General features: G+C 45.3%; 1 protein-coding gene across 2 annotated transcripts in view; it reads left to right on the plus strand.

Annotated features, from left to right (window-relative positions):
* Positions 1–12,296, plus strand: part of SH3GL2 (SH3 domain containing GRB2 like 2, endophilin A1) — a 161,353-nt gene that overhangs the window by 114,596 nt on the left and 34,461 nt on the right. For both annotated transcript variants that reach the window (XM_038403723.2, XM_038403721.2), the window contains 2 exons: positions 5,650–5,718; positions 9,668–9,740. In XM_038403723.2, the coding sequence (XP_038259651.1) occupies positions 5,710–5,718; positions 9,668–9,740 (82 nt within the window). In that variant the 5' untranslated portion in view covers positions 5,650–5,709. The remainder of the gene's footprint in view (positions 1–5,649; positions 5,719–9,667; positions 9,741–12,296) is intronic.

The raw sequence follows: 12,296 nt of genomic DNA on the forward strand, positions 1-12,296 counted from the left end.
TATTTACTTCATTGAAAACATTTAAAGAGGGCTCTATCCATATCAAAATTAAATCCTGGCAGTCTATAGCACACCCCAAGCACTATCACAGGGGAGGCTCTTGTAGTTTTCTTCCTCAATGTGATTTTTGCCCAGATGGACTCTGTTTTATCCATTCCATCGCTTCTTATTTCTTTACATTTTACCTCATCGATATACAATGCTACTCCACCACCTCTGTCTTTATTTCTGTCTTTCCTAAACAGTACATACCCTTCAATACCTGTAGTCACGTCATGACTACTATTCCACCATGTTTCTGTTATCCCTATAATATCTGGTTTTACTTCCTGCACCAGTAGCTATAGTTCCTCCATTTTGTTACCTAGGCTCCGCGCATTAGTGTACAAACATCTTAATTTTTGCTCTTTGCTCTCTCTCACATTCTGTACCTGATTACACATGGTCATTCTACAGCCAGTATGACCTTTTAGACTGGTATCCACACTGCCCTTCCTCTCCTATACATTCTCCTACCCACGGCTATATCCTTTCTTACTTTTTCTTCCCTCTCAATGCTAAAATCCGGCATGGAGATTACCTGAGATTATCTCCCAACTATCTCCCCCAAATTCCTTGTTTAAAGCTCTCTTAATCAGTTGTACCAGCCTCCATCCTAGAAGTCTATTTCCTTCCCTACTCAGATGAAGTCCATCCTGAGAGAACTGTCCTCTGTCCATGAACACCTCTAAGTGGCCATACATCCCAAAGCCCTCCTTATAGCACCACTGCCTAAGCCATCTGTTGATAGTCATAATCTTGTCACACCTTTGTTGCCCTTCTCTCGGAACAGGCAGAATCCCACTAAAGATCACCTGAGCCTCGATTTCCTTAAGCGTCTTCCCCAGCCTAGTATAGTCCCCCTTGATATGTTCCAGCGAGAATGTAGCCGTATCATTTGTTCCCACATGAAGGATAATTAGAGGATTCTTTCCCGTTCCCTTCAGGATCCTTTTCAACCTCAGGTCTACATCCCGTATCTTAGCACCTGGAAGACAGCACATCCTTCTATTCTCTGGATCAGCTCTGGTTACAGGCCTGTCTATTCTTCTCAGTAGAGTCCCCGATCACATAGACCTGCCTTTTTCTGGTGATGGTGCTATTCTCCAGTCCATGCCCTGTTCCCTCTGGCTTCAAGTTCTTTCCATTCCTATTCTCCCTTGTAATTCTCTTCAACCCATCTTGTATCCTCCTGGGACTCATATTTGGTGTAGTCTCCATTGACTCTTCCTCCTTAGGGGCGGTCCTCGGATCAGGTGCAGAGGCATCTCGATCTGGTCTGTTCCACCTGCCATGACCTGCACCTAATAATAAACAACAAAAAGTTGACCCTCACCCCAGTGCAACGTAGAGAATTCATTTGGGCAGTACTTGACTCCACTCAAGCCAGAGCCTTCCTCCCCAAGACTCTGTTCCAATCCATGGTGGACCTCATCTTGTCTTTGCGTGCCCAACCACTCATGACTGCCCACACGGGCCTGAGACTGTTGGGTCACATGGCAGCATGCACTTACATGATCTGGCATGTGTGACTCCGCCTTAGGCCCCTACAGGTGTGGCTGGCATCATCCAGCACAGTCCCCAACCAGCACAATATGGCCCGGGTGATCAGGATTCCAGATAGCGTACTGTTCTTTACCTGGTGGAAAAGATCCTACATCGGCACTGGATGGAGTCCCATTCGCTCCCCCAGTCTTGTCGGTGATTCTTGTCTCCGATGCTTCAGACCTGGGTTGGGGAGCCCACCCAGGCAATCTCAATACTCCTGGTCATCAGTCCCTGCACCTCAACATCAGGGAACTCAGGGTGGTTCACCTAGCCTGCCAAGCCTTTTGGCCTCACATACAAGGCAAGGTGGTTCAACACCTAATGGACAACACAGCCACGGTCTTCTATATCAACAAGCAGGGGAAGCCAGGTCGTCTGCCCTATGTCAGGAAGTGCTCCGGCTCTGGGATTTCTGCCTGCAGCACGACATCCATCTCATGCCCGCTCACCTTCCGGGGGCCAGGAAAGCTTGGGCGGAAAGCCTCAGCAGGACATTCTTCTCACGAGTGGTCTCTTCACCCAGAGGTTGTCAGTTCTATCTTCTGCAGGTGGGGAAGTTTCCAGGTGGACCTATTTGCATCTAGGCAGAACAGAAAATGCCACATCTTCTGTTCGTTCCAGGGCAGGGACAGGAGAGCCCTGTCAGACGCTTTCCTGCTCCTCTGGTCGGGAGGAGTGCCATGCTGCCCAGGGTCCTCATGAAGATCAAGCAGGACACGACAAAGCGCCAGTGTGTCCGCACCAAGACTGGTTCAGCATGCTGTTGGATCTCTTTGTGGCAAAACCCTATCACAGATGCTGCTCGGGGCAGACCTGTTGTCCCAGAGCCATGGCAGTCTCCTGCACCTCTTCATCTGACGGCTTGGCTGCTGCGTGGACAGAGAAGTCTTGTTGGGCAGTAGAAAGTCCTCCAACAGGGACACCTACCTGGCCAAATGGTAGGAATTCCCCTTCTGGATGGTGAATAAGGGGATCTGTCCCAAGCAAGCCCCATTGCAGGTGATTCTAGACTACATCCTGCACCTCAAGCTTCAGGGCTTGTTGCTCTCATCCATCAAGGTCTATCTAGTGGCTATCTTGGCCTTCCACCTACCACTTGAAGGCACGTCATTTTTCTCTCAGGATATCACAGGCAGATTCCTCAAGGGCCTGGAGCACCTCTACCTCTATGTCAGGGATCCTGTTCCTCCATGGGACTTGAATCTGGTGCTATCATGGCTCATGGGTCCCTTCTTTGAGCTTTTGGCTTCCTGCTCTCTCCTCCTCTCCTGGAAGGTCGAATTCCTGCTCCTGGTAACATCGACCTTCTGGATATCTGAGATTCAGGTGCTCATCTCAGAGCCACCTTACATGATTTTCTACAAGGACAAGGTCCTGCTAAGACCTCATCTGGCCTTCCTTCCTAAGGTGGTCTCTCAATTTCATTTGAGCCAAGACATTTACTTACTGGTCTTCTTTCCGAAGCTGCATTAGTCAGAGGAGGAGCACAGGCTACATGCCTAGAACGTCAGGAGGGCTCTGGCCTTGTACATTGAAAGGACCAAGCCATTCCATAAGTCAACACAATTATTCATTGCTGTGGCTGACAGGATGAAAGGTCACCCTGTTTCCACTCAGAGAATTTCCTCCTGGATCACTGCCTGCATTCGTTTTTGCTATGATCAAGCAAAGGTGCTGCCCCCGGTGATCATCACCGCCCACTCTATCAGGGTGTAGGCCTCTTTGGCAGCCTTTTTGGCCCAAGTGCCTATCCAGGACATAAGTAGAGTGGCCACCTGGTCTTCAGTCCATACCTTTTACATCCCACTGTGCACTGGCCCAGCAGGCCCTGGTCACTTCAAGCCACCAAGCGATGATCTCCAAGCCCATCTCCATAGTTACTGCTTGTGAGTCACTTAGAATGGAATCAACATGAGCAAGCACTCGAAGAAGAAAAAACGGTTACCTACTTTTTTGAAACTATTCTTCAAGATGTGTTGCTCATTTCCGTTCAATTACCTGCCCTCCTGCCCCTCTGTGGGAGTTGTCGGCAAGAAGGACTTGAGAAGGTGTAGGGCCGGTGGTGCCTGATATACCAAGGCATGAGGGCGGCACTCCAGAGTGTGTCACAGCCGGCCCTAAGGATACTGCTAAGGCAGAAGTCTCCGACAACTGTGCACGTGGACGTGTGCACACCTAGAATGGAATGGACATGAGAAATACATCTCAAACAACAGTTACGAAAAGGTAGGTAACCGTTTTTTCTTATTGAGTGCTTGCTCATGTCGATTCAGTAGTGCAGACCACACAGATTCATCTGCATTCAAAGTATCAGCAGGAGTGTGTCTGAACAGAAGCTTTTCAGCTCTGTCCATCCAGTCTTTATTGGGGAAACAGGATAAGTAAAGTGCTTCCTCCCCTTTTTTTTTTTTTGGTAGAAGCCATCTAGTATTGGTGTATGATTAACACAGCTGAATGAAGCTGTACTAGTCAGGTTTTGGATACTACTCAATGAGGAGTTGACAATAAACAAAGAGAAGCTACAACTGTTTCCTGTTTGGTAGGTAATGTTGTGTGTGCAATGGCTCTGCATTAATAAGTGCTCAAGTGCAGGTACCTTGCAGCACTGCTGATTTACAAGAATGAATGAACTTGATGAGATTAATCACATTTCTGGATCTTGTTCACCATAGGCAAGTATAGAAAGGGGGACTTGTGCCCCTCTCCTATGAAACACTAAAATGCTAGACTGCACCTCCCCTGAGATCTCCCTCTGCCTAGTGCCAAGCTAGCCAAAAAGTCAACTGAGTGGTTGAAACCAAGTGGAAACACAAGTGTTATTCTGACTTCACTTATACCTGTGTAACAGGAGTAACATTACTGAATTCATTAGTTATACTGGTATAAAACAAGTGTAAGAGAGATCAGAATCAGACTCATAGAAGAATATGTACAATTAAATGATGTACAGTATAATGAATTGCAAATTATAGTGAAAAACTGAAAGTGTGTAATTTAGTATGACAAATGCAGACAGTGTATGATGAGAACAGGCAGTGGGTCAAATCCATCAAATTGACTTCTGTGACACCAGTCATAAATTGAGCCTGTTGTGACGAACAGTGCTAGTACAGTGAGTTTCCTACAGATTCATTGGTGACTGGTGCTGTATAATGGTGACCAATATAATCCATTATCATTAGTATTGTTAACGAAAAGGGAAACTCAATTTAATATGATCCAGCATGAATCAGGAAAATGAAAGGATAGCACAAAATCATTTCCAAATCATCTCCACACTGAACATATTGTGAGAAATGAAGATTTGTCAAAGCTATGTCACCGGAGTTCACTTTATTCCTTATTTCAACTGAAATTTCGTCAAGTTTAATATTTTATACATATCTCATATGACCACCACTGCTTTCCGATATGAAGTGTTTGTTCATGTAGTTACTACAAGCCCAGGCATGGTATGAGAATGATTTTCTATGGATGTTTCTTTTATGTAGGGAAAAATTGGGATGTAAATTTGATTTCTAATGATATGAGGCTGAGTTCTGGCTTGAGCCAGGTATGCATCTGAAGGTCAGGAGGGAGCATCCCTGTCCAGGGGGAGTGTGCAACTCATCCTAACAAGCTGTGTGGCTGTTTGCCCCCCTCAAGTAGCTAGAGTGCTTACAGGGGATTGTGAGGCTGATTCTGCTCAGAGGTAATGGATATTTAGTTCAAGCAGCGACTTGTTCTTTGAGATCCTGGGTTCATCCCCCCAGATGTAAAGGAGTAGAGCCCCAATCCTGCAAAGACTTCTGTGTGTGCTTTCTTTCACGCACCATGTGTAATTCCATTGACAGTAATGTAGGATTGAGGCTTAAGAGAATAGACCACAAAGCTATTTTTCACTCCTGACATAGGTCATATATTTAAACTCAGTTCTGCAGAGGTGAATGGCTGATGCATCTGGTCACTATACCAGCTAGTTTCTTATAGGAAAATACCTTTGCACTGGAAACCAATGTATATATGAGAATTCTGGTAGATCTTCAGTCATCTCTGATCTTACCTTTTGTTTTTAATCCACAGAAAGTGAGTGAGAAGGTTGGAGGTGCAGAAGGAACTAAATTAGATGATGACTTCAAAGAAATGGAGAGGGTAAGTCTGAACATAAGTATTAGTTTTTTGTTTTTTGTTTTTAAATCCCACCATAAAAAGATAAGTGATTTAGCAGCATGAGTCTCCTGATTTATATTCCTAAATCATTATACAGCAGAATTGCACTTATGGTCTGTTACCCCCCTTTTATTTTCTAATCAAGAAATATAAATAACAAATATTACATACAGAGATCAATGACATCTGCCTCAATTTATCCCTGAGTTAATCCACCGTAGTGGAGCCCTGGAAGCAGAAAGTTTGCCTGGATGGATGGATGTTCTTATGGCACAAAGATCCCACAATCCTCAGCTCATCGAGGCCAGTCAAGAGAGGCAGAGCTGGCTGAGGAAAGATTGTATCCAAGATGCTTAGGATATTTGCAATTTCAGAGCATCCCCCCCAGCAGTCCCACTGGTCAGGGCTCCTTTGGATCTAGAACTGCAGTAAGAGATGCCTTCCCCCATCAGAAACTCCATGGATGCTGAAAGTGACAACAGCAGCTGTCTTCCCGTGGCTGTGAATCCCTTTTGGAAGAAAAGGGATTACAATACTGGGTGGGTGTATGTAATGGGGTGTCCACCCCATACAGGACTGACAGGAGTTAAGATGACCACGTAGGCCAATTAACTCTACAGACTGCTTAGCTGGGCAGGAAAGGTGCGGGGGTTATAAAGCCAGGTAGCTGGCAGATAGGGGCTGCTGCTGGGAAAGGCCAGTCACTTCCTGGGAAAACAGAGGAGTATTTGGAGGCTTCAGAGGCATGCAGGCTGCAGTCACTCCCTAGGAAGTGGAAGCGGGGGTTGGAGACAGGACAGAGACAGGAGGGGAGACAGAGGGGTAGGAAACAGTCCAGGGAGGAAGCAGTGAGAGTGGAAAGCCCAGAACTGCTGAGTTGAGGGTCTCTGGACCGGAACCCGGAATAGGGGGTAGGCCCAGGTTCCTCTACAAGGCACTGAGGGTGTGGCATAGACCAGTGGGACAATGAACTGGAATACTGCCTGGGTCACCGTGGGAGTGACAGGGGATTGAAGGACTGTACCCCAGAAGGAGGGAAATGCTGAGTGACCTAGCCAGAGGGCTAAGCCGTGAAGAGCACACTGCAGTTTCTGGAGCGAGAAAGGGGCAGCAGACCAGAGAGCGAGTCAGAGCGACGGTGTACAAACTGTGGAAGGAGGAGTCTACCTCAAGAGCTAATCCCGAGTGACCAGGAGGAGGCTCCAGACCATGGTGAGTGATGCATCCCATGACAGCGTATACACAATCTTTCATCTAGAGGGGTGAACACTCCACACCTATATGCTTAGCTCTCCCTCTCTGTGCAAAAATGTCATCCTGAACATAGAGGAAAAGCATAAGTGGGGGACTTTCCTTGCTCACATCACTGAAGAACTGTAGAATTTATTTTGCTGCTGCTTTGCACTGAGGCAAAACATAGAAATTATCATCAAAAACAGAATTTGTTTGAGAAGGTTCTCAGGAGTTGAAAACTAGTGGGAGATTTATAATGGAAACTAGGACAATGCTTTAGTTAAGGGTGAGTTCCATTTTATGTTTGTGAACAGTATGAGATTGGCACCCCTAGAGAATGAAATCTATTGTTTATCCACAGAACTGCAAAGTCATATGCACCAACCCACACCATAGTTCAACTCTGACATAGAGAGACCAGCTCTAGAAGTGACCAGCTCAGTCCCCATGGTCGTTCATTCAATGCTCTCTCTGCAAAGATTGCTGATATGGTTGCCAGTTAGAGCCAAATCTAGATGTGTTTGTTCATATGGACAGCACTCTGCTAGGAGAGGACTGTGAGCATCAGTTCATATTCCATAGGTCACTGAGCTACCATGATATGCCACAGTAACTAACGTGTTATAATCTATCTGGATTGCAACACATGGTCAACAGGTGAGAATCTGTACTCCCTGATCAGTCTTCTCAGCTGTGAAGGCTCCATACGAGCATGGTGGAATTAAACATTACAAATAAGTACATTTTAAAACAAAATTGTTCACCAACTTTACCTTCCACAGAAGTGTTGTGAGACTTAAACATAAGGATGAGATTACTCTTCTTGAGAATGCTAAAGTGAGGGATTGGAGCAGAGAAACTCCTCTCCTGTTTGTCTTCATTATCCAAGATGCCTGCTTTCAGCCCTTGAGTAAACATTGGAAGTGTTCTCTCTCCTGATGCATAGTCCCTGCATGCTTTACATTCTCTGCTTCCCAGCTCTTCAACACAGAGCCACTTCTGGGCTTGGTACCAGGAAGGTCAGCTACTCCCTGCTGCCCTTCGCTATTGGGAAGGAGCCAGAGCTGGCAGAAGATAAAGACAAGGTACTATGGGAGGGAGGGCAGGCAGAGGAAGCTGTGACTAGCTCATCTCAGGTGATTTAAAAAAAATTAAATAAAAATGTAGTGTTTGGAGAAATTTACTCTGCAGGACAGATGATGTACTTCTCTACAGTGAGCTTCTCCTACAGTACAACAATGTATTTGCATAAGTGCAGCATGCACAATATGTAATAGAGAACCACAGATCTAAGGAAGCAGACTAAGAGCAACATATTTCTCTCTGGGCCTGATCTTGAGAGGTGCTGCATAGCCCCTGGCAAGTGCTGTGTACCTGGAACACCCAAGGAAATCAGTGGGTGTTGAGGATGCTCAGAGTCAAATACATCTGGCCCTTATAGATCTGGGATCTCAAACCATTCTTTTCTTCTTGTTAAAGAAATAAATTATAAAATAAGTATTTCTTTAAACATAAAATAATATTACACATATTTTCCCAATATAACTTTATTGAAAAGCTAATGGAGAAGCTACAATTTAAAAATGCTCCCATCACATTAAAAACAATTTAAGTTTTTAAAAACAAAATGGGTGCAAGAACAGATATCAAAAAGGTACATGAGAACTCACTGACTCCAACAATATGAGCAATTGTAACAGAGAAGTTTACTACGAACCCAATTCAGATCTATACTCTTGGAAACAAAGCCAGAGTCTCAACATAACTGACAGTGAAAGCGTGCTTGGGAGAGGTATTTCTGAGATGATTTTGAGCATGACCTATCGTTTGTTCTTTGCTGTGTAACAGGTGTATTTATAAAGTTAAAATAAATATATTGGTAGCTTGTGAATTGCTGCTGTTGTGAAAAGTGAGATTACTCAGGATAACTTACTGTTCTTATCCAAAGAGAACCACAAAGAGCCACAAAAACCCAGGTGCATGGCACATTTCTTACAGCAGCCAATATGTTGACGTTATATTACCACTTCAGGACCTTTGCACAGTAACAAACTTCTGCCATCATTCAAGTGAGAACATGTTGTCTGATTCTAAAGAAGGGCAGCAAGTTTTTCTGGATTTCTATAATATGGTCTCAGTTCATCTCCAGAGGCAGATTGTTCAGCTGACTGTAAAATGAGAAGGGGTATTTGAGTCTGGCATCACTGGCTAGAGAAAAAAGGCATTTGGCTGGGAAGCTTGTGCAGGGTATGGTGATAGCAGCTCACCAGTCAGGCCCTCTCAAGAGACCAACTGCAGGGAGTTACATGGTCAGACGTAGAGAAACTAGTAGTCCAGCAGGAAGGTATGGATTACCATGGCTAGCTCTCCCTTGAAGAAAAAGATCTCCTTTTCTCCTTGTACCACTGCTTCGCACTTGTTGCTGCTTAGGTTTGGAATCTCCTTGGGAGCTGGGCCTACAAGCATGTGGTTCTGCTCCAACTCGGGAGATGGCTTGTTTGTGCAGTATAACAGTTCACCAGGCAGGTTACCTTATAATCACCCCACCCAGCACCACTGCTGAACTTATCACTCACCTTCTCCAACAAGAATCCTCGGGGAATAAACCTAAGAAGAAAAATGAGTGTTTTCTTCAAAATTTCACTTTTGTCTGTCTTGTGTCTCTCTCCTTTTTATATTTTTCTCATTATAATTTCAGAAAGTAGATGTCACCAGCAGGGCTGTGATGGAAATAATGACCAAGACAGTAGAATATCTTCAGCCCAACCCAGGTAAAGAAACTTCTGAGTTGCAGTATGCTTTAAAGATGTTTACCGTTTCTTGGTTTTTTCTAGTTTAGAGGATACTTTGTCAGTAGCCTTTGCCACTGTACTACTTAACCACCCTTCTTGTAAGGGAACTCAGCTGGGGCTCGTCGCTTGGTGGGGCACCACACCGCCTCACTACACTCTCTACTGGATTGGGGAATACCCAGTCTATGGCCCAGGCCTTCAGGCTGGGTCCTGCAAGCAGTTCGATATAAGCCCAGGCCCTGGGACAGGGCAGGACAGCAAAGAAACAGTCAGGGGCTCAGACCCTCAGGCAGGGGCTGATCAAATAATCAATATAAGACCAGGCTTCTAGCTTTAGCAACCAGGGGGAGACTGCCACCCGCAAGGTGGGTCGCAGGGGGGATGCAGACCCATTCACTCCACTGTGTCCCACCCCGGGGTCCTAGCAGTGGTCGAAGACTCGCTGCTGTGTCAGTGGGGATCCTGGCCACAAGACACTGACATTGGCTACAGCACTGCCAGAGCCAGACTGAGGTCGGCTGCCCCCAGCTACTTCTGGACTCCCCCTTGAGGGTACCTGGGTCAGGGTGGCATCCTCAGAGGGTTCCAGCACCATGGGCTCCTCTGGGTCGCCAGCAAGGGGTAGACTTGGCCGCTCCTCTGGGCGTCAGCCAGTGTCTGGCATTGGCCGGTCCGGCCAGTCCTCAGGTCGGCCACGGCTTACCAGGGTCTCCCAAGCCGGAGCCAGGCCATGGGCATCTGGCCTCTCCGGCTGCTGTTGCCCATCTGAGCTCCAAGGTTGGGCTTTTCTGCTTCCTGTCCTGCATCTTGACCTCTGGGGGGGCGGGAGCAGGATCCACTGGCTCCGCCTGCTTTTGTGTCTGGGGAGGTTCTTCCCTTGGCACGGTGGTGGGGCACCACATCACGTCACTACACTTCTCTTGGGAACTAGTTTTTTTTTTGTTGTTGTTTTTGTTTTTTGGTATATTCCGGTGGAATATGTTTCACTGTATTGTGTGTATGTGTCTCTTCCACATACATGTCTTGATTCTGATCTCAGTTATGCTGGTGTAAATTAGGATTAACACAGTTAATGGAGTTACATTGGAGTGAAATACATTAAATGAGATCAGGTGGTGTTGATGGTTTCTTAGTACCAAGGCCAGTTGTGCCAATAGTAGCATCAGATTATTCAGAATTACAGCCATCCATATAAAATTATAAAGTATAGTTTTCTGTCCTTCCCAGTAGCCAGCAATTAATCAATGTAGGCTACACTGGGAGTTAAAATGTGGGTGAAGAAGTGGTGTGGGGTTCTCCTGAATTTTCAACTGAGCTTGGTGAAGTGTCTCTTATGTGACCATTCAAAGACTTCGCAAAAATTACTTGCTTAGTTGAGGTAATTTCCTAAAACAGGTAAAATAGAGTTGCACTCAATACATTTCAGGATGGTTTGCATAGTTGTTTAAAAAAGGAGGTTGCCCAGGAAGGTTAATCTGTTGTATTGGTTTCATTTCAGATGCTTTCTCCTGACTACTGCAGTGTCTGAGCATGAGATTTGATTATAATTAAATTCACTGTTCCTCCACTCTCATATTATGGAACAATTTAGAAAGTAGAAACTGATGAATATTTGCATCAGGATCTTAAAAGTGAACTGAAAAGGTTTTGCAGAAAGTTTAAAAACTTGATTTTAAGAATGCAAAAAAGGAGATGCTAATCATGCCTACCTCTTACATAAGATGTTTTATCTGTAAATCTCAAAGTGCTTTATCAAGGACTTGCTATCATTATCTCCATTTTATAGATGGGAAAACTTGGGCATAGGAAGGGAAAGTGATTGATTGCTGAGAGTCATACAATGATGGTAGAGCTGGGACTAGAACCCATGTAACCTGAGTTATAGTCTAGTGCTACCCACTGAGTGAGTGTTACTTTAAAGTATAGCTGTCACTGTATTTTAATAAAATTACCCAAAACCTGAGACTCCTACCTTGTGAGTGGCATCAGAAATACTATATGTGAGAGAAATTAAGATACGGGTTTAGAATGGGAACATTATTTCAAGCCTGGGTTGACAGAGAAACCTGGAACGATACAGTTCTAAATTTTTCATTGTCTAGGGGATGTCTACACATGGATTAAAAAAACCCCGTGCTGGCCTAGGTCTGCTGACTCGGGCTCATGGGGCTCAGACTCCAGGGCTGAAAAACTGCTGTGTAGATATTTGGGCTTGGACTGGAGCCCAAGTTCTGGGACCCTGTGAGGATGGAGGGTCCCAGAACTTGGACTCCATCCAATATCTATGCGACAATTTTTAGCTCCAGAGCCTGAGTTAGTTGGCCTGGGCCAGCCGTGGCCATGCTGCAGGTCTTTTGTTTCTGTGTAAAGGTACCGTTACAGCCTGATGCAGAGCCCACTGAGGTCAGTAGAAAGACTTCCATTGAGATCAAAGGGTTTTATCTCAGGCCCTTAGCAAGGCAGCAAATATTTTAGGGTAATTTTTTGTTCATCTACAGCACTCAATACATTTGAGAGCAATGTCTACATATTGTT

The sequence above is a fragment of the Dermochelys coriacea genome, chromosome 5 (genome assembly GCF_009764565.3).
Source record: "Dermochelys coriacea isolate rDerCor1 chromosome 5, rDerCor1.pri.v4, whole genome shotgun sequence".
Taxonomy (NCBI): domain Eukaryota; kingdom Metazoa; phylum Chordata; order Testudines; family Dermochelyidae; genus Dermochelys; species Dermochelys coriacea.